Raw genomic sequence first — 23,434 nt, forward strand, 5'->3', positions numbered from 1 at the left:
ACTCCCACCAGGACCAGCCAGCCCAGCACCAGATCACCACCCCCCATCCCGCCAAGGACATAAAATGTTATTGATATTGCAATTTTTAGCATTTTGTAATTGAGGCAAAAGTTGGTGCCTATCGCAGGCACATCAATTGTCTGCCAGATAACAGCCCGAGCGGATAACTGTCTAAATGCCACTTGAGCATGTGTTTAAACATGCCAAGCACTTGGCTCACTCGAACTATGCAACAAGCAGCAGGAGCAGCAGCAGTAACAAGGAGCCCGCAGCAGCAACACCACCACACGGGTTGACACTCGCCGGCATCAAAGTTCATGGGTGTCCTGGGCGGCTGGGTTGCCATCCTGTCGATGCGCTGATAAGTCCTTGTCCCCCAAATCCTTCCGCCCATGCCCGCAACGCATCTTGTCTCGTCTCGAGAAGGCAGGCGAGTGCCAATGTTGCCAATGTTGTTGGGTAAACTCATAATTGGAATTAATTATGCATTCGCACTTTGCGGCCAACTTTTCAAGTGGCTGGAGTGGTTAGCTGGAGTCAGTTAGGTGGGCCAACTGGGTGAGTGTGTGGGCTGCTCCTTTAATTGTCCAAGTGAACATGCCTCGGATGTATGTATGTATGTAGCCACCGAAACGGGAACAGGCACAGATCCGCATCCAAGCAAACTGGCGGCTGAGGGCAAGGGTTAAGTGCAAATTGCAGTTATCGTAAGTATTTCTTATACACAGCTTAGACTTGGCATTGTCCTTTGAAGGAGGAGGGTTCCAAGTTGCAAATAGGTCTGAAATTCATACCACTCCACTTTAAGATTTTACATATCAGGATGTTAATTAGAATTAGTTGGTAAAGTCTAAGATTTAATCAAGTAGATGGTAGATTGAATGACATATCCTTAGTTCTTATATATATCCTTGACTTAAGCTAACACCTTACATTTTTATGAAACTTAATAGGCACGTTATTCTTTTTAAAAGAACTTACCCGTTTATCCCATAATATATGTTCCAAATTACGTCCAGAATGACACTCCAACAATGGACCTCACCTGGACCTGGTTTGCATTTGAAAAGCAAGCGACTCGAGGTGGAACATCCCCATTTAGCAATTCTCGGCTGGCAGCCAGTCTAATTTAAGTTAGCCCATTTATCTTATGGCTTTCCTCTTTGTGGGCACTTTTTCTGTTTGCCAGCCGCTCCAATCTTTCTCCCTTAAGCAGTCCAATTTGCTGCTCCTTTATGGCTACTTATATTCCATGTCCTGCCCACACCTGAGTCCAATAATTACTGTGTGCCCACTTTGGCATTGTCCCGGCCGTTTGCAGTCCGGATTTGGCCTTTTCTTGTGCCCATTTGTGGGCAAAATGAATGCATAATGCCACGGCCAAGATGTTGCGAATTAATTAAAATTTGACAGCTAATAAAACGCAATCACAGCCAAGAGAAAGCGTTCACACAATGGCCGTTTAAGTTGCGAATTGCGGACAATTGCACGCTTCATTTCGCCTGTTTTGACAAGCCATCGGAATCAAGTCACAAAGGACAGCGGCAGGGACCCGCAGAAAAATGACAAAAGGATGTCGCAAATCACAAGTCCTGCAACGCAACTCGCGGCTGAAGGACACTCGAAAAAAGCGAGGTAAGTCTTGGATAATCGAGAAGATATTAAATTATGAAATATTAATTATATAAGCATCTTAATTACCAACAAAAAATGTATATGATATTAAATTTCTTTGCAATAGTTTATACAACTTCGTGACCTTTTTTCCACTTAAAAATAGTATAAATTACATGCTTGCTAAAATATTTAAACATTTTTCTTTTGTGTGCCCAAAGTTGACAATAGCGGGCAGCAAACGGCCGGAAACGATTCGACATGAAGGGACTTTCTGGGTCCGCGTCGCGTGTCATGAGCAAACAAGATAATGTTACAGCAGTCATCGCCAATCGGAGGCGGTTGGAGGTCCTGGGCAGGACCACGGGCACTGTGCGGACACTCGAAAGGAATTCGGTTTTGGCAGTTTGCTTATGGCCCCAACCCTCGCGGCGATTTGTACGAAAAATGCAAATGAAAACGTCTCAGCTTACGCAAGCTTCCCTCTCCAGTAGGATGGGAATGTGGATGAGGATGTGGACTGGAAGTCGAAACTGAGACGGAGAGCGGAACTAGGACCAACAGCATAAGCTGTTGGAGGAGGCTGCCAAGTGGCCGGTATCCTGTGCTGGTCTCCGTAGGCTGGGAAATGATTGATCGCCGGGCATCAATTTCGCAGAAATGTTATTGCCTTGCGTTCGACAGTTGGTCGATTGCCGGTCACCAAGTGCTTTAATTATGGCTTAAAGCGATGTGATGTCTCCACACGGGTTAAGTTACTTGAAGAAATTTATTCGGTCACAAGTATTATATGAAATGAAAAAAGAAAAATAAGCAAAAATGTAAAAGCAAGAACTACATTAACAAATTCAATTATCAAATATCAGGATTCCCAAATGCAGTCTTACAAGCTTTATAAATTAGTAAGTAAAAACCACTGATCTGGTATAAAAATATATAAAATGACATAAATTAAATGAGAATATCTGTGCTGAAGGATCATAAGCAGAATTATTTGTTTCACATGATGACAAAAGCTACATGAATCCTTTTAATTGCAACAATTTTGAAATATAGGATCTGTTGCTTGGAAAATTCCTTGAGAGCCTGCCTGATCTTCGGCCAATCGGCGGCTGTGTAGTTAAGCGTTTTCATTTATGAAAATGTCTGAAACATGTTTCGCTTGCGCAAACAGAATGCGAGTGTGCGAGTATGCAATAAAATTCCATTACAGCAATGGCTCGACTTAAAAACTTGGCCGAAAAAAAGGAGGCAAGATGAAATTTCGTTGCATGAGCGAGGAGCCGTAGGAGGAGCATCGGGTGGAGCAGTGGGTGGAGCAGCAAGGGGATAAGGAACACGACCAGGAGAAGGAGCATCCTGCAAGTGTATTAAAAGCCCGCAGACATTTTCTCTCTACGTGAGTGCATCGCATGAGCTTGGCCCTGTTTGTTGGTGTGTAATGTGTGTGTGTGTATGGGTGTGTGTGCAAAAGTCCTTGCATATTTTATGAAACTTGGCAAAGCATTTAACAACACAGGCACACCCACAGACAGAGGCAAACTCATTACTTGAATTTATTTAGCACTTAAACCAAATGTTTCATTCGCCTCAGCCGGCTGATTTGGTGGTGCTCATATCCGTGCATATCCGGAGTTTAGTTGCCACTTTGGTGGCTTCAAAGTACTCAGCACTCCTAGTCGCCCCGACTAAGGATCAAAACTTCTGGCATTCTTAAGGATCCCGCGTGGGCAGCAGAATGACGGGCACTCGGGGGCAGTAGGTACGGTGTCCTTAATCCGCTTTAGGAGCTTGGTCTTTCGCTCATTCATGGGTAACCGTGAGCAAAGATGCCCCTTCTTATGGACATAGCCACAGCGTGTGCAGAGGTCCTCGAGCGTGTTGATTAGCAGTTTGTTCTTGGCACAGGCCTCTATGGATCCGCTGGACAAGATCTCGCAGCTGGATGAGGACGACATGGAGAACGAGGTAGTGGGCGCGGGCACAGGCACCTTTACTCCACACCGCGGACACTTGTCCAGGACCATCGAATCACCGATTTTCTCAACTTGGCCCACGCATGCCAAACACTCTGCGGAACAGGAGATCTTCTGCAGGCGACAAGTTTTCCGGGGTGAGTAGTAAAGTTCCTCAATGGGCCTAAGGTTTTTGCTCCTCTTCCTCGCCGTAAAAGGGGTAGAATGCTTTTTAGGACGCTTAAATTGTGCGGAGGTATACAATTCTTGGATCTCTCCCTTGATCTTCTTGTGCACCAACTGCTCCACTCGCGATTTGCGATCCAAAGCCTGAAAGAAAGAAGATTAATGTATTTCGAAGATGTTATTTTACAAATTTTTGGTCGTTGAGTATAGTTTACCCACCTGGAACATCAGCTGATGCTGGTTCATCATGCTCCTGATGTTGTGTAGCGAGTACCGCCACTCGAAGTCCCGCATTTCCTGCTCCTCGTTGGACAGATCCATGCTATTGTTGAAGCTTATAGCTGATCCAAAGGTGCTGCTAAAGCGTCTTCTCCTGCGCTCCTCACGCTCCAATTGCTCTGCATTGAGCTCCTGCTCGAGGAGTTTATTGTACAGTCCACCGTCCATCTTGACTTCCTGCGACTGTCTTGAGCTGTGAGGTGGGTCACTTTTGCTCGTCCTGAGTCCCCGCACGCCAAAGGGAATAACCCGTGTGCTCATCCGCTTCCTAGACCACCAGTCCCGCTCCATAAACTTTTCCACCTCTTTCTTCTGTTTAGCATTCACAGATTCGGTTTCCAAAACATTAAGCCTCTTGTCCCGCGGCGGTTCTATTCGTGCATAGTTCCTCTCGATCACTATTTCGTTAAGATACTCCAAGTACTTTTTGGCCAGACTTTCCTTAATTTGCGTTAAACTTACTCCCGATTCTTTTAGATCGTTGTAGAGACTCTGAAGCTTGGACCACATTTCATGGTTGGCTACTTCCTGCATAAGTCCATTGACATCGGCAATATAATCGATAACTTCGTTTCTTTGTATGACGTCCTTAAGGAGGAACTGCACGTGTTTGAATTTTGCATCTGAGCGTAGATCTTTCAAATGAAACCTTTCAGAATCGAAATCTGTGACGTTGGTCTTCGGGGCATTTTCCGTTATGTATTGGCGATCTCGCACAGGTGCAAGGAGTTTCTCAAGATCATCTGGCAGCGAATCATATATAAACTTATTGCTGGAGGGCGATTTCGAAAATAGGTGACCAAAAACTTGGCTTTGGGATTTACTTGGATAAATACCAAGTTGGGTATCGGAAGCCCTTCTTGGAGGATACCTGTTCGATTGGTTTCCTCTGTGCAGAGCTGAATCGCTGGCTGTAATCCTAGATACACCCATATGGTGGCTGTTGCTATGAAGGTACATGATATCCTTCTTCAAAGACTGGTAGTGACTTTCCTCTTGACCTTTTGGAGGAGCAACGCGGATCTTCTTGGGTATTATGAGTGGCAGGCGAATAGATTTACGGGTAAATTTTCGGTTTCGATTGCCGGCCATAACTAACTTGTTCAGTGATTCACTGAGGGACGCAACGCTATCCCTTTTGAACAACACATGAGAGCCACTCCTCTCGGCAGATAATGCGGGTCGATCCTTGTTTCCGAAACCGCTGCTCGTACTAGAAAGCTTTTTGTACTTATCCGACTTAGTGGGCACTTTTTCGGATCCGATGAAAATCTCTTGGGACGCAATCGAACTACTCGAACTAGAAGCTTGAAGTTTGTCACGTAGTTTTTTCCTATTTCTTCGCTCGATATCACGCCTCATATACAGGGGTATATCATTGTATAATGTTTCGAGTATATTTTCTTGCTTTTCCAACTCTTTTTTTTCCTTTCTCTGTTGTAAAGTTTCAGCTTCGTTAGTTTTTCCACGATTATAGCCCCTTTTCTTTGCCTTTGTCTCTAAAAGTGCATTTATTTCGTCTTTAATTACCCTATCCACATAGTGCATTTTGCGCTTTCGAAGTTTAGGCTTTATTACCTTAGATTTAATGATTTTCGGATCTGGAACACTTCTGGAAGCTCGGCCGCTTTTCAAATTTTTTTTTATTCGTACTTTTTGGATTATGTTTGAAACATCGGAGATGCTTGGGATTTTGCCAAAATCAAATTTGGGGTTTTTGTTAGTTTTTCTTTTGATTTTCGGGATTTTAATAACTTTCTTTTTCCAATTGAAGCTTATTAGTTCCCTTATCAACATTTTCAATTCCTCTAAAGATGGTTTTAATGGATCTTGTTTCTTTGGTTTTCGAATGCCCTTCCTAATTCTTTTCAATTTTTTCCGAATAACCAGTTCATCTAAGCTGAAATATCTTTCTTTCCCCTTTTTCTTTGATTTCCTAGTTTTATGATGTGATGTATCTATCTGCAAGTCTCCTTGTTTTCTTCCTGCCGTGGCCATTTGTTTATTGATCAAAGCGTTTGTGTGCAACACTTCAGTTTTCCAAAATTTAGCAAAGTTCTCGATTTCGATATCCTTTTTAGCCCTACCACGTCTTAGCTTTCGGGGTCGCCTTCCCCGAACCTCCGATAAATAGTTTCGAACCTCCTGTGCCTCTGCCTCCCAGATCTTGTCCTGATCCTTGACATGTTCGTAGTAATCCGGTCTCTTTTGCCACTTCCTAACCGCCTTGAACAGTCGATCGAAACACTTGTCCACCAAGTTCTGTGGATTCCGGACTTTCTTCAGCTGCCTCCTCAAGTGTCGAAGTTTGCGACGCAGTCCAACTTTCACATGCTCCTGGTGGCGAATTAGCTGACTTTGTAGCCTCAAAGCTTTTGACCAGCTGAGCAGCCAGTGCTTGTACATGGAAAGCATACCGCCCACCGCCCTCCGTGTCTGCTCCCTCTTCTTCTGCTCCGCATCCCGCTGCCGGTGATCTATGGAGTTCCGCATCCTGTGGAGCAGATGGTCACGGATCCTTCGCATCACCTGAAGGCGGCGGTGGGCGTCACGCTTTCGCAGACGCAACTCCTTCGCCTTCCGCCGGATTTGCTTCTTCAGCAGCACCATCTGGGTGCTCCGGTGGAGCAGGGGCACTTGCATCGCGTACTGATCGAATTTGATCCCTTATCCTCTGAATTGTGTATACAAAGAATACCCATTAACTAGATTTTTCAACAGTTTTAAGTGTCATGAAATGCCATAAAAAATTTAAAAGCTAACTCTATTAAAACTTGAACTTACTCATTGGCAAATATGGTATTATAAATTGAATGTAAATTGATAGACCCTACGCAGATTTTCATAATCATAATATGGTTTGAAGATTTTTATTTTAAATGTCTATTAATTACAATTTTCATTTATTTTAAATTGTCTACAAAATAAACCCTTAAAGAGTTCGAAAATCGTCGGCAAGTAATTTCAAGGGGATGCACAATCTCTTATCAGACGGTGTGAAGCACCTGGTCATTCGGGGATCCCAGTGCGAAACGTTGCTCAGCTTACAGATAAGGCATCACAAATCATGCATCTATATATTGGTATTCACTGGCGGCTTCGACGGGAAGCCCCATTCAGAGATAGATTACTATATAACTCACGGTGACCAGATTCCAGCATCGACAGTCATCAGTCAGCCGCTTTGTCAAGTAGATCGAAAGTCAGCAGATTAATACAGCAAGATGAGCAAAATTGTTCTCCTAATCGTGGTCATCATTGGCGTACTTGGCTCCTTTGCGGTGGCACTGCCCCAGCGTCCGTATACCCAGCCACTGATCTACTATCCTCCACCACCGACGCCACCCAGAATCTACAGAGCACGTCGCCAGGTGTTGGGTGGATCGCTCACATCCAATCCGAGTGGCGGCGCCGATGCCCGATTGGATCTAAGCAAGGCCATTGGAACGCCTGATCACCATGTTATTGGACAAGTGTTCGCAGCGGGCAACACGCAGACCAAACCGGTATCCACTCCTGTAACCAGCGGCGCCACCCTGGGCTACAACAAGTGAGTCTCTACAGGATTAAGGTCTGAGCAACAGTCTAACTAATCTTATTTTTCAAGAGCAGTCATGGACACGGCCTGGAACTGACCAAAACCCATACGCCCGGTGTGCGGGACAGCTTCCAGCAGACGGCCACCGCAAATTTGTTTAACAACGGAGTTCACAATCTGGATGCCAAGGCATTTGCCTCGCAGAACCAACTGGCCAACGGCTTCAAGTTCGATAGGAATGGAGCTGCCCTGGACTACTCTCACATCAATGGCCATGGAGCCACCCTGACGCACGTCAATATTCCCGGTTTGGGCAAGCAATTGGAGCTGGGTGGACGTGCCAATCTTTGGCAGTCGCAGGATCGCAACACAAGGCTCGATCTGGGCAGCACGGCATCCAAGTGGACAAGTGGACCCTTCAAGGGCCAGACCGATCTGGGCGCCAATCTGGGACTCTCCCACTACTTTGGCTAAAACTATTTTCTAAAAATACATTACACAATATTTATTCTAAAATGAATTTTGTTGCTTATTTCAAATGTGTTAAAAATATATGACTTAACTCAAACAAAGCGAATTTTTAATTGGAAAAAACAACTAATGAATTGAAACAAAAATCTAAAACGTTAATAAAAGAAGACTAAAGACCCACAAATGCCTTGGCCTGCTGCTCGCCCGCCTCCTTATAAAGCTCCGCCGTCTTTAGCAGTTTTATGAACCGCGGTGAGTACTCGGTGGTTAGGCTCTTCTCCAGGACCTCGTCCAGGCTGGTCTGTTTGAGCACCTCCTGCAAACGGGCGTTACGTTGATTGCGCTCCGCGGATTCGGCCATCTTCTTGAGATAAACCAGATCCAGGAGCAACTCATCGCGCACTCGAACCGCCGCCTGTTGATCCTCCATCGGGAGATCCTCGTACTGCCGCAGTAACTTCTTGACGATCCTCGACTTTTGGCTGATCTTAGTCGGATCGAGCAATCGCACATCCTGGCTAAAATCCTCGGCAAGGATTTGAAGTGTACTCTGTCGCTTCTCGCGACACTTTTGCTGCTCGTTGGATGTCTTGAGAATTAGGTCATAGAAGTCCTGGAGATCCGGGCGCAAAGGAATGCATGCTCTTCTTCGCACCTGCTCATCAATTATGCCGCTAATCGCCTCCATTGTGTCCCGCAACATGGTCTCCGTGTGACGTAGATAACTCTCGGTCTTGTCGTTGCGGATTTGGTAGAAGTTCTTGGTCTGCGTCTGTGCGCACTTGCGATTCCTCTCCAGAACCGCCAGTAAGCGGTCCATTAACGGATCATTTTCAACTGCCTCGAAGACAGCAGAAACTATGTCCTCGGAGATTTTGCCCGTGATTAGCTTATCGTAACTTTCCGATCGGGAATCCGGTATTTCTATCCGAGGTCGGTGGCTAAAATAAGCAAAAAAAAAAACGAATTAAAAAGATGTAGATTAGTTTATTAACCCTTTTATTAATTACCACTTTCCTGGTGATTTTTGGCCTTCATTTGTAGCCACATTTGATGAATCTTTTGTGCCTCCTTGTGTGGCTTCTTTGGAGGCATCATTAGGACGCTCTTTTAACTTTGCCTTCGCAGCTTTTTGGCGATTCTTATGCTTTCGGTTCCACTTAATACTTGGTCTTCTTATCTGACCCTCCTGCTTCCTGGGCTTCTCATTTCCAGTTTTTGGCTCCCACTCATCTCTGGACTCTTCGCCCACATCGCGTATACGCCTTTCGTCCTTGGCCTTCAGATCATCTAGATCGTTCTCCAATAGTGCAGCATTTCCATGATGTGGATCATTTTGATAGCCAAGGTTCAATTCAGAATGCAACGCCTTATAACCGGGCAACAGACTTATGGAGCCATTGCCATAGAACTGTTTGGTCTTGGGATCCCCGCACAAATTGGCATTTATGGAAACGTTGAGTTTCATCGCATCCGGAGCACGGCAAGCAATATCCGTTTGACTCGATTGATTGGTACATGGGGCTGGTGTGGATGACACTGGACTGGTGGGCACCGTAGTAGTTGTGCAATTCGCAGGCAAAGTAAACGCGCTAGTTATATTTCCAACTGGAGTGGGGCCCGTAGCCGTAATGGCAACACATCTGGGATCCAAAGTAGTCACAGTTCCTATCGCCGCCATGTAAGGATCGTGCTTGATTTGCTTGTTGAAGAAGGGTCCAAAGTAGCGATGTGCTCCAAAGGATTTAATAGGTGGCGAAATGGGCTTTTCGGGCAATTGTTGGATATTTCGTTGCACCGGCATTTGCTGTTGCGGCAACTGGAATTGTTGCGGCATCGGTTGCTGTTGTGGCATTAATTGCTGTTGCACCTTTTGCTGCTGTTGTTGTTGTGGCTGCGGTGTCTTCATATTTTGCAACTTTTCCAACTCATTGAACAAATGGCTTAGATTAAAACTGGCCTGGAAATTACTTGATTGATGACGCTGACGATTTAGATCGTTTTGTTGCGGCTGTTGCACTTGTTGCTGTTGTTGCTGCTGTTGCTGTTGTTGCTGCTGTTGTGGCTGCTGCAGTGGTTGCTGCTGCATTTGATGTTGCTGCATCTGCTGCTGCGGCTGCTGCTGTGAAAATTGAATCTGCACATTGGGTCGCTGATTCACCATGGGTACCACGACCTTAGTGGGATCGTAGATCGATACCATGGAATCGCCGTCATGAGCAGTTTCCAGTTCATCAAAGTGAGCCAGCATTTCATGGCTTGGATATGACCTTTCATACTCTGCATCCGGTGTGAGCATACCATTACCTAGATTCCCGAAACCAGCACGATTGCCATTGTGGTCTTCGAAGTCATCCAGCAGAGGAACCAAACGTTTGGACACTGCATGTTGCTTATCAACTGATTCGTGTTGCTCCTGCTCGTTATCCTCCAGCGATCGCTTGGATCTTCTGTTCTGTCTACGATATCTTCGATGCCTTGCTTGCCGCTTTCCACGGTCCTTGTCCATGGACAATTCATTGGCCAACAGTTTCACCACAGCATCGGGATTCACTCTCGGAGGCGATGCTGCAGCCCCTTTGGACACCACTTTACTGATTTCCTCGCATTCTGATTTCTCCTCTGCCGGTTCCTGAAGCTTTAGCTTGATGTTGACTTTGACAATGCTGTCGTCCTTCTCGGCATCCGTTTCCGACTTTTCCGCATCCTCCGACTTGCACTCCGTGTCACAATCGGGATTACTGTCATGCTTATCGGAACCATCATCCGCTTCAGAACTTTTACGTTTATTCAAACTGTTTTGCTTTTCGGAGATGGAGGACAAATCTGTACCAGTACTTACATTGAGTTCGTTTTTTCTGGCCAAATTCAGTGGTACATCTCCTTTTAAAGGCGACTCTGCACTTGATTTAGCCTCCAAAGTGGATCCATCATCTTTCAGCTTACTGCCCATTGGGTTGGTTAGCTCTACCTTCGCTTCACGTTTTACCGGACCCAATGGCTTGTTTTCCACTTCGATCTCTGACCTATCCTCAAATTTTCCATCGATGGACGATACCTCAGAATTCAGTTTACTTTCGGGTTTAACTAAAGATTCCTCATCCAACTTAAGCTCCTCATGTAGGCCCTCTAATTTAACCTCTTCATGTGGGTCCTTTTCCTTGGATTCCCCATCGCCGGTTGAATGTAAGGCTTTGTCATCCTTAATGTCCAATACTGCAATTTTCTTGGCCATCTCACGATCGGATATATTTTCATCCTCAGACTTAAGGACCGGTTCCTCTACAGATAAATGGTCTAAGTGTGATTCATTAGGGGCTTGCAGAAAAGAGGACTCCGAATGCGGTTCCCTCTTGAAGCGATCCAGGTCGAGCGGCATGCGATTACTCCTCTCGTAGTCCCCCACATTAGACATTTGCCTTTGGTTCAGAGGATGAAATCGATCGTACTGGTGCACCCGGTAGTCGTAGCTCTGTGGCATCTCCATCATTCGATTTCCGTCCATGCCGGTATTGACGGGCTGTAGGTACTCCAAGTTCTCACTCTGTGCCATCAAGTTATTAATTCCCATTCGCTGATCCACATCGTCGTTATCCTCATTAGACTCCAGTTGCTGCTGCTGCTGGTGCTTCTGCTGTTGTACCTCCAGCTCCCTCCGTCGGATCATGCTGTCCACCATTTGGTTGCGATGGATGTCCAGCAGTGCGTTACTTGGAAGCGATGGACCTAGGCCCTTGAGCATCAGTCGACTGCTGGTCTTCAGTTTGATCTCATTCATGGGATTGAAGCCACTGCACGAGCTCCGCTTGAGCTGCTTCACAAAACCTTCGCTGATCCGGCCAGGTTTGGAGTGCTTGCTGGGGCCCTTCTCGGACGCCTCCTGCTCGATCTTGGAGAGCTTGTAGTTGGCCTCGTGGGCCAGCTTGTGCGACGAAGCATAGGGAAAGGCCAGGCGATTGAGTGTACTCTCGTAGATGCCATCCGGAACGGGGTTATCACCGAACTCGGGCAACTTGTCCACCCATTTCGATTCTTCCACCTTTTTTGGCCCCTCATTCTTCTTCTCCATCTGCCTGGCCTCCAGACTCTCCTGGTCGGTCAGCATCTGCTGCACCTGCTTCAGCTTGACGTCTAGGTGGGTCATCCCAGTGTTATGCGTAAGCTCAGGGTACTTAGTCACCTGGAACTTGCGAACGATGGTGTCATCGCCCAATTGCTTGTACTTCAGCTTAACCTTTCCCACCTCGGTGCGCTCCAGTGCCTTGGCATGCTGGTCGATAATATTCTTGGCTATGGATCGCTGCTGTTTGTCACCAGATCGCTTCTTATAGGGATTGCTCTTCTCCATGCTGGCCTGAATGTCACGGAACCAAGCGTCCGCCGCCTCCTGCAGCATTCGCTCTTCATCATCAGATTCATCCTTCGATTTCCCGACATCCCCTTGGGCATAACTGGCCAGCATATTGTCGATTGAGTTCCGCCGATCCCGCTGCTTGAGAGCATCCTGCTCCTGGCGGCCGCTGTAAGAAGCCTTAAGCTCCTGCAACTCGGGACGTACCAGCTCCACTGCCCGACTGAAGCTGAGCAACTTATCGCTGCCCTCCACCGGGTGCTTCTCCTCCTCGACAGAGATCTGCTGGGTGGAGCCAGGACTACTGAACACCATCAGCGCCCACCAGAATTGTAGAAAAATCATGCTGTCAGTTATAGTTTTGTAAAGAATAAGACAAATGTGAAGCTGTCTAGACTGAAAACTAAATGCTTTTACCTACTTGGTTCGTGACAAGAGCGTGGTATTTCCAATTATAAATTAATTTACAGATAAATTTAGTATGGAATATATACTTATGATATAACTAACTTATTCTTAATATTCATTTGAGTAAACATTGTTTGGAGTTCATTTTCCTGACCACAACAGGCTGGACTTCAATGGGGCTTCGAGTTTTCCACGCGCTGGCTGGCAACAGGTGTCTGCCGCACAACTTTGACAACGTGGCCCGATAAGAGTCGCAATGTCACCAGTCCGCCCACGCCCACTCCCCGCCACTCCCGCGGCAACATGCCCCACCCCCCTTTCCGACCAGCGGCAACTGCTTCATTGTGTCAAGTTTTCGCACACGTACGACGACTGCGCCGGCGGCTTCCGACAGCTGTTTAACATGAGATGTCCTTTGTTGCCCACCCACACACTACATACGTACGTACATATGTGCAGCCATGGGCGCATGGGTAAATGATACCCACCCACCACGCCCACTCCGATTTCCCAACGGGCGTATTGTTTTCTCGCCCATGTAAATCAGATTTTTGTTTTATACCAAAACTTTTGCCAATGGAAGTGGAAAGGGAAATGGAATGGGGATGCACAGCGACAATAACATTTCCTATTTCCTTCTGTCGCTGCTAGTGTGTGTGTGTGTGAGTCTGCGTCTGTGTGAGAGTTTGAGTAGGTGTGTGTGTTATCCTGCATGCTGTCAATGCCAAAGTCAGCACAATGCGCCGCTCGAAATAATTGAAAATATTCAAACATTCAGCGGGAGCAACTGCAGCATCCAGTAGCACCATCTACGTGTATCCATATGTAACTCGAACATACATATACATACATATATAAGCCAACCCGCAGCAGCAGGCAGAACTAATGTAATTAGCGGGCACAGAGCGCATTCGCTTTTGATTAAAAGTTTTACCATCACTTTATAGTCCCCCAACAATGCCAATGAAGCAGGCAATACGAATAAACGCATTGTTTGCTGTTTAGTTTGCAAAATTATCGGGGGAATGACTTGTGTACATATATCCTCTTGTATTCATCGCAAGATGCTGCAAACAAAGTAAACCGCCTTTTTTAATTGCATCATACGAAGGAGTTATACTTGTGCTTTTGATTCACGACTTTCTATAGACAATGGTTTGCTAACTTCATTTATATTCGAATTTGGGGGATTTAGGGTTGCTCATCTAGAAAAGTTTCATTGTGGAAAAATATAGTTAGCTATAGTTAACTTTCAGACAAGTAGTACCCCCTTTTTTCTGTAGTCGAGTGATTCTATGCGCCCGCAAAACTGTCAATGCTAACGTTGCGTATACGCAATGTGGACTCGCGTGATTTTGCATTATTTTTCTGCATATTGACAAATTGCGGCAAACTCCCGCCGCAGATTAGCGGATAGTTCAGGGGCAAGGAATGTCGGATTAATCTCACGCAAAATGCGTCAAGCGCCGCTGGCCAATAAACAATATTGCGATAATTTTGCGGCATGTAATTAAATTACTTAGCCAGAGTCGCAGTGACAGGACGCAGGATGCAGGATGCAGGACACAGGACGCGGGAACTGGCAGTGGTGCGATATGCGCCCGGACAAATACTTTCAACAGGGCCGCGAATTACCGATGCGGCTGAGCCTGGGGACATATTTCCATAAAGCCACCGCAGGCACCGCTGTCAATATGCGGATTAACGCATCAATTACACGGACAAGGACGCGGGACGAGCAGGACGAGGTCCTGGACACGGATATATGCATATTGCGGGGAATGTTCGCGGGGCCGGCTAGCTGTTGCTTTCGGCGACAAAAATTTCATTTCGCCGGATAATTTAATTAATTGCTGGATTTCACAATCATGCCCAGATGCCGCACCGCACCGTCCCGCCCCCCCGCACTGACTGACTGGCAAAAACAATTTGAATTCCGCTCCAGCTATCCGGGCTTAATCGCCATAATCCCCAATTCTAGTCATTGCCGTTCGCATTTATGATGTGCATGAAGTGCAAACGCAACCATTGCCCGCTTCCCGGACACTGGGCAACTAAATTAATTCGATAATTGACTTCCATTGCCTAGCCCGGAACCATTGTCATCCCTTCCGGATCTCCAGCTACAGCTACAGTTCCAGCAGTTCACCCGTTTGAGAAACGGACATGGAGACGGAGATGAAGATGAAGACCGTGACCATGAACCGTCGCCTCCTCGGATGCTGCTCGTTTACTTTTTTATGGGCGGCGCACACAGAAAACATAAAAACGTCTGTTGCGTGTTGCATATGGAAAATTGCCAAAAGTCGGACGGCAGCAGGGAAGAAAAAATTGGGGAATGGAGGAGAATGCGAGCCCAAGGAAAGAAGTCGCAAAAGGAAATGTTGCAGAGCAGTAAAGGCCAGGCTAATGGCAATAGCATGACAGCCGGAAGAGACGGACAAGCTAGAATCAAGGACGAAGGACGAAGGACGTGGGACACAGGACGGCGGACGGCGGACGGTGGACCAAGGACTCGGGACAGGACACGGAAGTTTTTATAGTTGTGCAAGTGCATGTGATTGCTTTATGAGCTCCAGATGAAGTTGCCGTCACGTCCGCGGCCTGGCTGTCATTTAGTTAATTATAAGCAATTAGCAACGGATGTTGCCAACGGGGAATTAAATATTTAGCGCCTAAATGCATCTACTGCACACTATCGGTCTCGAACGGAATATTCTTCAAATGGCGCAGATACTTACATCATCTGAAAAGTAAAGACATTAACTAAGGGCTGAATACAGATTGTAAATTAGAAGGTTAGTTGAAGAAATGAAGTCGAGTAGTAAGTGTGCACATAAACACTGCCAACTGAACGAGTAATTAAAGATCAACAACTTTCGAGTTGTGTGAAAGTTGAAGGCAGGAAAACAATCTCCTAGAAGGTAGCTCCTCTGGCCGATCTCTCGACGAAGGCGGCTCTCTGGCTGGTAATAAAATAAAGCATTTTACTATTGTTGACTCATTTGAGAATTGTCTGTCTGCCTGCCTGCGTATGGGAATCGGGCAAAAAAATAAAGGAACGTGCAACGCGATTCCGGGGCAACGGTAAAGCTAAAGACAGACGCAACCAAGGAAAGGCAGCAAGAGTCGGTGGCATTAATTTGTGCTATTTCCTAGAGCGAGTGGGCGGCTTTCGGTGGGCGTGGGCCTCAAGGCAACGCGTAAGCAGATGAAGCCAGTGTTGATGATGATGCCAGGATGCGCCAGGATGCTCCAACAACCAGAAACCCACCAACCAGCTACCAGGATCCACCAGCAGCAGTAGCATTTGTGGCCATGATAAAAGTTGCATGAGCTTGCACTGGGTACTTTATGCTGCTTTCCGCCGCCTGTTGCCTAGCTACTTGTGCACTGTTCAAAATTATTGGGTTTTAAGTTAAGTAAAGTTAAAGAAATATACTTTCTTCTTATAACTTACTAACTTTCTATCAAATTATAAATAGCCAACCAAATGAAGACTAGAGGTAATCAAGTTTATGAAAATTATTGGTTATGTAGCTAAACTGATATATATATAGAATGGTTATTAAAATGAAAATGTTTGCTCTTAATAATCATATATTCTTATATTTATAGCAAGACACTAAATGTACTACATTGCGTATGAATATATCGAATCCCCGTTCGCTGACTGCACAGCATTTCCCAGAGAGAAGAAAGGTGAGAAAGCTTCGGTCTTCGGCCAGTCAGACGCGTTCCCAAGTTGCAGTCAAATTTTCATTTTTCCACTCACGTATTTCGATTAAATTCTCATTTTGGTCATAATTTTCCAGTTTTTACGTTGGCCTCGCCATTAAATTGCAGCTCGGCTCTCTCTGGGACGGATGTGCGCCCAACTCCAGCTTGGTTTTCCCGCCAGTTGGCTTTGCTTCTTTATGTGCGTTGCGTATCGAAGGCATCAAGTTCTCTGTCGGCGAATACATTTAGAAAATTAAAAGTTTTCCAGCCAGCAGAGGTCCTACGAGCTAGAATAGATAGAATAGTAGTGTATCTGCAATTGTTTGCGCGCTCTACCATCCATAAATCAATTTGCAGCGCCCAAGTTTTATTATGGCTGCATAAATCCGTTAACAAAGCCCCAGCCACCTGATGCCCAGATTTTCGTATATATATATCTATCTATATGTCGTACGAATGCCTGGCTAATTTTGCGGCACGCACACTACCGCTTATTCCCAATGAGCATTGAACGATGTCAGGATGCGGATACAACAGGTTTATGCCACATATCGCTGGCAGCGACAGTTGGCTTATAGTCGCACAGCAAACTTTTTGCGCGTAATAAATTGATAAATAGTCCAGCACGCATACATGGCCCCAAAGTGGGGCTATATTCGTATATAGGTACATATATATATTTCTGTGCAGCTGCCAAGTATGCAACAGTTTTCGATTGCCAGAGTCCATGCAGGCGACTGCAAATAGTTGCATACTTCTTGGCTGAAACCAATTTGTATCCGGATTATATTCGATTTGGTTTAGACTTTGCTGACTTAAGGATTACGAGTCCCTAGAAAGCGTATAAACAATTCAAAATCATAGTTTTGGTAGTGATGTTACTGTTCCTATTTTGTACCTTAACTCTTTTAAAGTACAAATTTACCAAATTTTGTTTCAATGTGTTTTAGGAAATGCTTCAGACAGATGAAACTCTAATTAGAGAATTTTACTACCAAATTAAACATTTATTTTGAAACTAAAAGATTAAACGCTAAGTAATGAAGTGGAAAAATTATTAGTTAAATGTACCATTTTATATTCATCTAAATCAAAGCTAGCTTATAATTTTAATTAAAATACTCATATATTTATATGAAAATCTAATATCAAACATAAGCATGCATAAATCTACTTTAACCAACCAGTAGCAGCTTCTCCCCAACCATGAACAACACTTTGATGAAGTGCAGCATGTCCCCCTGAAATGGATCTTTGTAATCCCGGCCAGAGACGTTCTTATCAAACAGCGTAGTCAATCAAAAGTAAACATTTCAGCCCACCCAACTGGCAGATGAGAGAGGGTAGCTCCACAATTTCAGCATAATTCACGCGAATTCATCCGTCTGTTGTTTTTCGATTATGTCGCATTGTCTTGGCTTAAACTTTTTCGGTGGCCCAACGACAAGAACTGAACCGAACTAAGAACTGAACTGCAAAGTGATCCGAACTGGCCAGCAACTCGGATGGGTTGTTGCCTGGCAATATTACAGCGATTCCTACTTATGCCTCAATTCGTTTGCCTTGTCACGGCGAGTGCTCAAAGGAGGTGATGGGTTCGAGGAAGCAAGATGCGAGGATACTGGGATGCTCGAATGCTCGGATGCCCGGATGGTTCGGTGGGTGGCTGTGCGCCATTCGAGCGACATGACAAAGGGGCGCAAAAAGGACACCCGGCGCGCATCCTTGGACCCGTGCATCACAAAACATGACATGGCACGAGCCATTCCGTTTGTTTTTTCTATTCCCATTTTACTGCTGTCCATCCATCCGCTGGCCAAACAAATTTTTCCACTGTTTTTCGCTGCGATCTCTGAGTAAAATATTATGTTACACGGCGGACACAAAGAAAGCGCTGGTAGCCCCAAGTCGCTACGACTAAATATGGAAATGAACGAATGAAAGGTTCGCCAGAGGCGCATTTAAATGCAATATAGAAATAGACGGGTTTTCTTTTACCGCCCGCCCCCCACTTATGCATATGCAACATGCCACACACAAGCAATTCATTAAGCGCAACGCAACTGTGGCAAATAGAAAATTACCGACAAAACACTGGCCGACAGTTTACGAGCCGCAGACACTGAACGTCGAATGGCAGCAGCATATTTACAACTTTCAAATGCCTCATTTTATTGGTCTCGAAATGAACAAATGGCGCACAGGCCACAGGGACATGGACCTTCTGCTCCTCCAACTCCTACACATCCTATACTCCTTCGCCTTGCTGGCTGGGAAAAAATTTTGCATAATTTATGTGGGTGCCGCGCACACGGAGGTCCCGACGGATTCGAAGGATCCGAAGGATTCGAAAGGAAAACAACGCACGAGCACCACGGCCAACTGATTTAAATGCAATTGCACTGAAGTATTTTGTTTGGCGAACGGAGCTGGATGAACTGGGGGGCTATTGAGACATCTGCACGTGCAACCGGAAACATCCGGAGAGAACAGCCCAGGCCCAGGCAATTTCATTTCATTTGCCAAGGTGTTGAGTTGCACCAACATCTTCCGACATCGACGTGGCCAGAAGCCAAGAGCCAAACCCCTTTTTGTGGCAATGGTTTTGGTCACAAGTGTCGTCTATTTGTCGTGGGCATCTTGGGCATCTTGGGCACCTTGGGCATCCTGGGCATCCTGGTCTGGCCAAGACAAACAACCAGCAAATTTAGTGTATTTTGTGCATTTTTAAAATTGTCCAAATTTATGTGACACGCTGCGCCAATTGATCAGATTAAATAAACATGAGGGCGAGCGAATCGAATTTGGCTCCACCAGAAGACAATGCATGCGCCAGTCTGTATTCAAATGGATGGGCGCATCCACCAAGCGGGGGAATACAGTGACCACCAGATAAGGTGAACGGTGTCACCAAAAAATGTCAAAAAATATATCACAAATCTTATCCATTTCAAACTGATTTTGTTATTGAATTCGAAATATATAGTAAATTTGAATATTCCAAGTAATTTGGATTTGGATAATTTGATTTGGATATTGCTTTTGAAATAATATAAATTCGTATATTCTACCTGGAAGTTTTTAAGTTTATTTTATTTTATAAGTTTATTTTGATCTAATTCTCGTCATTATTAAAATATATAAACGTTCGAAAAAACTATGTTTTTTCAAAACTTAAAACTAAAATTGAATTACGCATTACCTTTTCACTATCAGCCGAAGGTTATAATAACTCATATAATTAGATTTGCATTAGCTTTTAAGGCGAAAACACTTATAAGCAGAAATTATTAGACAACACTTGTAAATAAGTCGATCTGATATATAGCCTCAAGTTTTGCTCAAATCCAAAGATAAATGAATGCCTTCAAAAATCTATTTTCTTTTTATCCCAAGTGACAGCAGAAAATGGGCTTGCAATATCTGAAAAGAGTTTCACTTAGCCAGTATTTACTGCACTTGTTGGCCACAAAATAGTAGCAACAAGAGACTTCCCGGAATATATTCTCGTGTCAAAAGCAATCTACTTTAAATGCAACTATCTGGTGGCTAAGAAAACCCGACAGTTTGATTCAACTCGACGAAACAATATAAGCACGTGCTAAAGAGACCTATGCAGTTGATGCTCTTGTCATATTATAATATAATTTAGTAGCAGAAGTTACATGGTATATGAGTACTAAACTAGTTATGGCAGCTTTTCCAAATAAGCGATTGCATATTAGCGACCTTATGTGGATGCTTAATGGTTTAGTGCGGGTCAGGGCGGCAATCTTTTCAGAAATTCCCGATCGCACACCCATTTCAGATCGCATTGTGACGTTTGGGAAATTCTGAACGATCGCTGTAAACAAGATCCAGCATCCAGATGCTAATTCGATGGCTACTTGCCGGCTATAAATACTAGAAGCCGTTCGATTGCATTCAGTTTAAGCTGGGCTCTGGAACAGATCACAATGAAATCGTTTGGATTGATTGCACTAGCTGTCTGTGGCGTTATCTGCGTCGGTACGTAGTATCTCTAAATATATAATATAATATATTTCATGACATTATTGCAATCCTGGCAGCTGCGGAACCACAAAATACCTACGACGGTCGCAACGGTCCGCATGTCTTCGGTTCTCCGGGCAACCGGGTCTATATAAGGGGCCAGAATGAAGGCACCTACAGGGTGCCGGGAGTGGGTGGCCAGTTCGAAAACGCTCCTCAGCGGGGTGAGCATGTGTACACCGATGAGGCGGGCAACACGTTTGTTAACCGAAGGAACGCTGGTGGACCAGGTAAGCTTAAGTCTCTATACAGATTCTCCGAGATTCTAACGCTATGTTCATCATTTCAGCTTCCCACACCATCAGTGGCCCCAGTTATTCCGCCCAAAACGTAGGTCCCAATGGAGCTAAGAGTGTGCGAATCCCACAACGCGCCCGTCGCAGTCCACAGTTTCACGTAGAGCGTCCCGGTCGCACTGTTGACGTTGGAAACGGAGGATTCTACATTCAGCGCAGCCGGCGCAGTCCACAGCTTCATGTGGCACGTCCAGATCGCACCGTAACCATTGGCAATGGCGGCGTCTATATTCAACGCAACCGCCGCAGTCCGCAGTTCCATGTGGAGCGACCAGATCGCACTGTTGATTTCGGTAACGGTGGCTTCTCCGCTCAACGTTTCCGCCGTGGAATCAACGATGCCCGCGTCCAGGGTGAGAACTTTGTGGCTCGCGAAGATCAGGCAGGAATTTGGGACAACAATGTCTCCGTTTGGAAGCGTCCGGACGGACGCACTGTCACCATCGATAGGAATGGTCGTACCATCGTGTCCGGAAGGGGACGTCCCGATCAGATCGTAAGCAATCTCACTCATTTAAACAGTTTCCTCAACTAACGTATTTCTGTTTTCAGTACTAAAATGGTTCCGAATAAGTGCAACTTTAAAATACGATTAATTTGAGACTATGTATATAGCAACATAAATCACATGATATCTGAATACAAAAATATCCCAAAAACTATATGCGCCAAGCGTGTTCGAATTTGGATTTGGATGACTATTTGGTTAAGTTATGAGTAATATGAATATGCATCTATACAAAACACGAGTGGCCCGAACACTGTGTGAGATTCTTGAGACGCAACGAATACAAAGCTCGTTCAATGGGCAGCAGATCGTAGGCAATGTTGGTCATTTGAAAGGGATCCAGTTGCAGGTCATATGCCTCCAAAAAGTTCTGAAATATAAACATACTTGAAATATATAGAATGGTAAATGTCAAATGCTACTTTACCTCGTTATCCCGAAATTCACAATAAATGCGATCCTCGCGATGACGAATATTTCTTAGGCAGGCGTAGGTGTTGTTCCATGAATCCTGGCAATGGCAATCCGCTACTGGGGTGCACTGCGCCAAACGATCCTTTTCTGGCCAAGGGCATTCGGGATTGTAGGTGGCCAGAGCTCCCTCGCCCCAGTACTCGATCAACAGGGAACGCTCGAAAAATGGAACCCTTCGCCTTTTGTTGAGCAAAAGCTCGTGAAATGATTGCCCATCCATGTAGGATGGTGTGTCAATGTCGGCCCAGGCCAATATAGTCGGTGCCAAGTCCACTAGACTGACGGCAGTGTCAATGTGGCTCTCAGGTGCTATTCCAGGTCCCCGGATTAGCAGCGGTACGTTAATATCCGTTTCGTAGGGCTGCCTCTTATCGAAGGGCTGTGCAAACTGCCCCACATGGTAGCCGTTATCCGAGGTGTAGATGATGTAGGTGTTCTCCAACGATTGCGTATCGTTTAGCACCCCCACCAAGTTGACGACCAGTTCGTCCACGGCCAGCAGCGTTTCCCAGCGCTTCTGGAAATACTTGTCTATAGTGTTGATGGTTTCGTTGGGCAGACGACGTGCTGCTCGCACCAACCAGTGCTTATCTGAATGGGTACTTATGTATATTTGTGGTATAGATATCATTTGATAACCTTACCCTGCTTAACTTGATTGAAGCTGGGTGTGCGCAGGGCTTCTACATGGGAGAACACACCCTCATGTCTTGGTGCAGGAGTGAAAGGTTCATGGGCTGCCGGTGGAGCTACCATCGCGAAGAACGGTTCCGAGTATTGTGTAGCATTTCTCAGGAAGTCAGCGGCGCGATCTCTTAGCAGATCGGTTAGGTAGGTCGACTCGTAGTGCACGTTGCCGGTATTTTCGCGCAGTGTGTAGTTATAGTATCTAGAGTTCCCGTGAAGGCCATAGAAGTGGTTCCAACCCTTTGGCACATCCCCAGCGCCCCAGTACTGATTCAAGTACTTCCCGCCAAAGAAGGTGTTGTATCCGTGCTGCTGCAAGATGTATGGCAAAGCCCGGGGCTCCAGGGCCCTCCGCCAGTGCGGTCCGTAGCATCCACCACTCACAGAATTGTTTCGGGTGCCGTGGTTGTGCGCATACATGCCCGTCAGCAGACTCGTCCTCGCCGGACAGCAGATGGGCGAGGGCGTGTAGGCGTTGTGGAACAGGGCGCCACCGAAACCCAGCAGCTGGATCGTCTGCTCCATGGGAAACATACCGCGCAGCTCCACATCCTGATCGTCGGACAGGATCAGCAAAATGTTGGGCAACTTCTCGCTGGCCGTGTTTCCCAGGCAAGCGAGGACTAGCACGATCAGGGGGGCTAAGCCGATCTGCAGAGATCGCCTGATAAAAAACATATAGGATATAACTTAAGAATACTCACCATGGAGCAGATCGAAGTTTTCTTTTGTTTACATAAAATTTGTGCGATAACAAAGCCCGGCTTGCAAGTGCAGTGTTGCAAAAGGCAGCGACGATCTTTTAGTGCTAGCCAATGGCCAAACAAAATAGGACAAGCTCTAAGTCCTAATTAAAATATATTTAACGTATCATTTTTACCTATTTAGTACACT

General features: G+C 45.6%; 5 protein-coding genes across 6 annotated transcripts; 2 read left to right on the forward strand and 3 right to left on the reverse strand.

The window, feature by feature from the left end:
• Window positions 1–3,010: 3,010 nt before the first annotated feature.
• LOC117137966 lies at window positions 3,011–6,735 on the reverse strand. The gene is made up of 2 exons (XM_033299737.1): window positions 3,975–6,735; window positions 3,011–3,899 (listed from the first exon to the last, which is right to left on the reverse strand). The coding sequence occupies exons 1-2, from the start codon at window positions 6,675–6,677 to the stop codon at window positions 3,303–3,305; spliced, it is 3,300 nt and encodes a 1,099-aa protein (XP_033155628.1). The 5' UTR covers window positions 6,678–6,735; the 3' UTR covers window positions 3,011–3,302.
• Window positions 6,736–7,190: 455 nt separating this feature from the next.
• On the forward strand, window positions 7,191–8,088 carry LOC117137651 (attacin-C). The gene is made up of 2 exons (XM_033299188.1): window positions 7,191–7,584; window positions 7,647–8,088. Exons 1-2 carry the CDS (start codon window positions 7,259–7,261, stop codon window positions 8,044–8,046), a joined length of 726 nt encoding a protein of 241 aa, XP_033155079.1. The 5' UTR covers window positions 7,191–7,258; the 3' UTR covers window positions 8,047–8,088.
• Window positions 8,089–8,113: 25 nt separating this feature from the next.
• Window positions 8,114–12,752, reverse strand: LOC117137650. The gene is made up of 2 exons (XM_033299187.1): window positions 9,054–12,752; window positions 8,114–8,984 (listed from the first exon to the last, which is right to left on the reverse strand). Exons 1-2 carry the CDS (start codon window positions 12,737–12,739, stop codon window positions 8,213–8,215), a joined length of 4,458 nt encoding a protein of 1,485 aa, XP_033155078.1. The 5' UTR covers window positions 12,740–12,752; the 3' UTR covers window positions 8,114–8,212.
• A 7,680-nt stretch (window positions 12,753–20,432) lies between these two features.
• Window positions 20,433–21,535, forward strand: LOC117137134 (immune-induced peptides). Of its 2 annotated transcripts, XM_033298434.1 has the most exons (4): window positions 20,433–20,530; window positions 20,593–20,805; window positions 20,865–21,367; window positions 21,424–21,535. In XM_033298434.1, exons 1-4 carry the CDS (start codon window positions 20,479–20,481, stop codon window positions 21,427–21,429), a joined length of 774 nt encoding a protein of 257 aa, XP_033154325.1. In that variant the 5' UTR covers window positions 20,433–20,478; the 3' UTR covers window positions 21,430–21,535. The 2 variants fall into 2 exon arrangements, with proteins under 2 accessions (XP_033154325.1, XP_033154324.1); XM_033298433.1 differs by lacking the exon at window positions 21,424–21,535 and having other exon boundaries at window positions 20,865–21,406.
• On the reverse strand, window positions 21,459–23,331 carry LOC117137133 (N-acetylglucosamine-6-sulfatase). Its single transcript, XM_033298432.1, has 4 exons — window positions 23,245–23,331; window positions 22,498–23,191; window positions 21,807–22,444; window positions 21,459–21,749 (listed from the first exon to the last, which is right to left on the reverse strand). Exons 1-4 carry the CDS (start codon window positions 23,245–23,247, stop codon window positions 21,606–21,608), a joined length of 1,479 nt encoding a protein of 492 aa, XP_033154323.1. The 5' UTR covers window positions 23,248–23,331; the 3' UTR covers window positions 21,459–21,605.
• Between the last annotated feature and the right edge of the window lie 103 nt (window positions 23,332–23,434).

The sequence above is a fragment of the Drosophila mauritiana genome, chromosome 2R (assembly GCF_004382145.1).
Source record: "Drosophila mauritiana strain mau12 chromosome 2R, ASM438214v1, whole genome shotgun sequence".
In the NCBI taxonomy this organism is placed as follows: domain Eukaryota; kingdom Metazoa; phylum Arthropoda; class Insecta; order Diptera; family Drosophilidae; genus Drosophila; species Drosophila mauritiana.

Bases quoted from the DNA above. Each gene is read 5' to 3' on its own strand.
- LOC117137966 (XM_033299737.1), bottom strand. From the start codon at position 6,677: ATGCAAGTGCCCCTGCTCCACCGGAGCACCCAGATGGTGCTGCTGAAG. The intron at 3,900-3,974 runs GTGGGTAAACTA...TCTTTCTTTCAG, and splicing joins AGCATCAGCTGATGTTCCAG to GCTTTGGATCGCAAATCGCG.
- LOC117137651 (XM_033299188.1), top strand. From the start codon at position 7,259: ATGAGCAAAATTGTTCTCCTAATCGTGGTCATCATTGGCGTACTTGGC. The intron at 7,585-7,646 runs GTGAGTCTCTAC...TTTCAAGAGCAG, and splicing joins GCCACCCTGGGCTACAACAA to TCATGGACACGGCCTGGAAC.
- LOC117137650 (XM_033299187.1), bottom strand. From the start codon at position 12,739: ATGATTTTTCTACAATTCTGGTGGGCGCTGATGGTGTTCAGTAGTCCT. The intron at 8,985-9,053 runs GTAATTAATAAA...TGCTTATTTTAG, and splicing joins CAAAAATCACCAGGAAAGTG to CCACCGACCTCGGATAGAAA.
- LOC117137134 (XM_033298433.1), top strand. From the start codon at position 20,479: ATGAAATCGTTTGGATTGATTGCACTAGCTGTCTGTGGCGTTATCTGC. The intron at 20,531-20,592 runs GTACGTAGTATC...CAATCCTGGCAG, and splicing joins CTGTGGCGTTATCTGCGTCG to CTGCGGAACCACAAAATACC. The intron at 20,806-20,864 runs GTAAGCTTAAGT...TCATCATTTCAG, and splicing joins AAGGAACGCTGGTGGACCAG to CTTCCCACACCATCAGTGGC.
- LOC117137133 (XM_033298432.1), bottom strand. The intron at 22,445-22,497 runs GTAAGGTTATCA...GTACCCATTCAG, and splicing joins CTTCAATCAAGTTAAGCAGG to ATAAGCACTGGTTGGTGCGA. The intron at 21,750-21,806 runs GTAAAGTAGCAT...TTTATATTTCAG, and splicing joins GTGAATTTCGGGATAACGAG to AACTTTTTGGAGGCATATGA.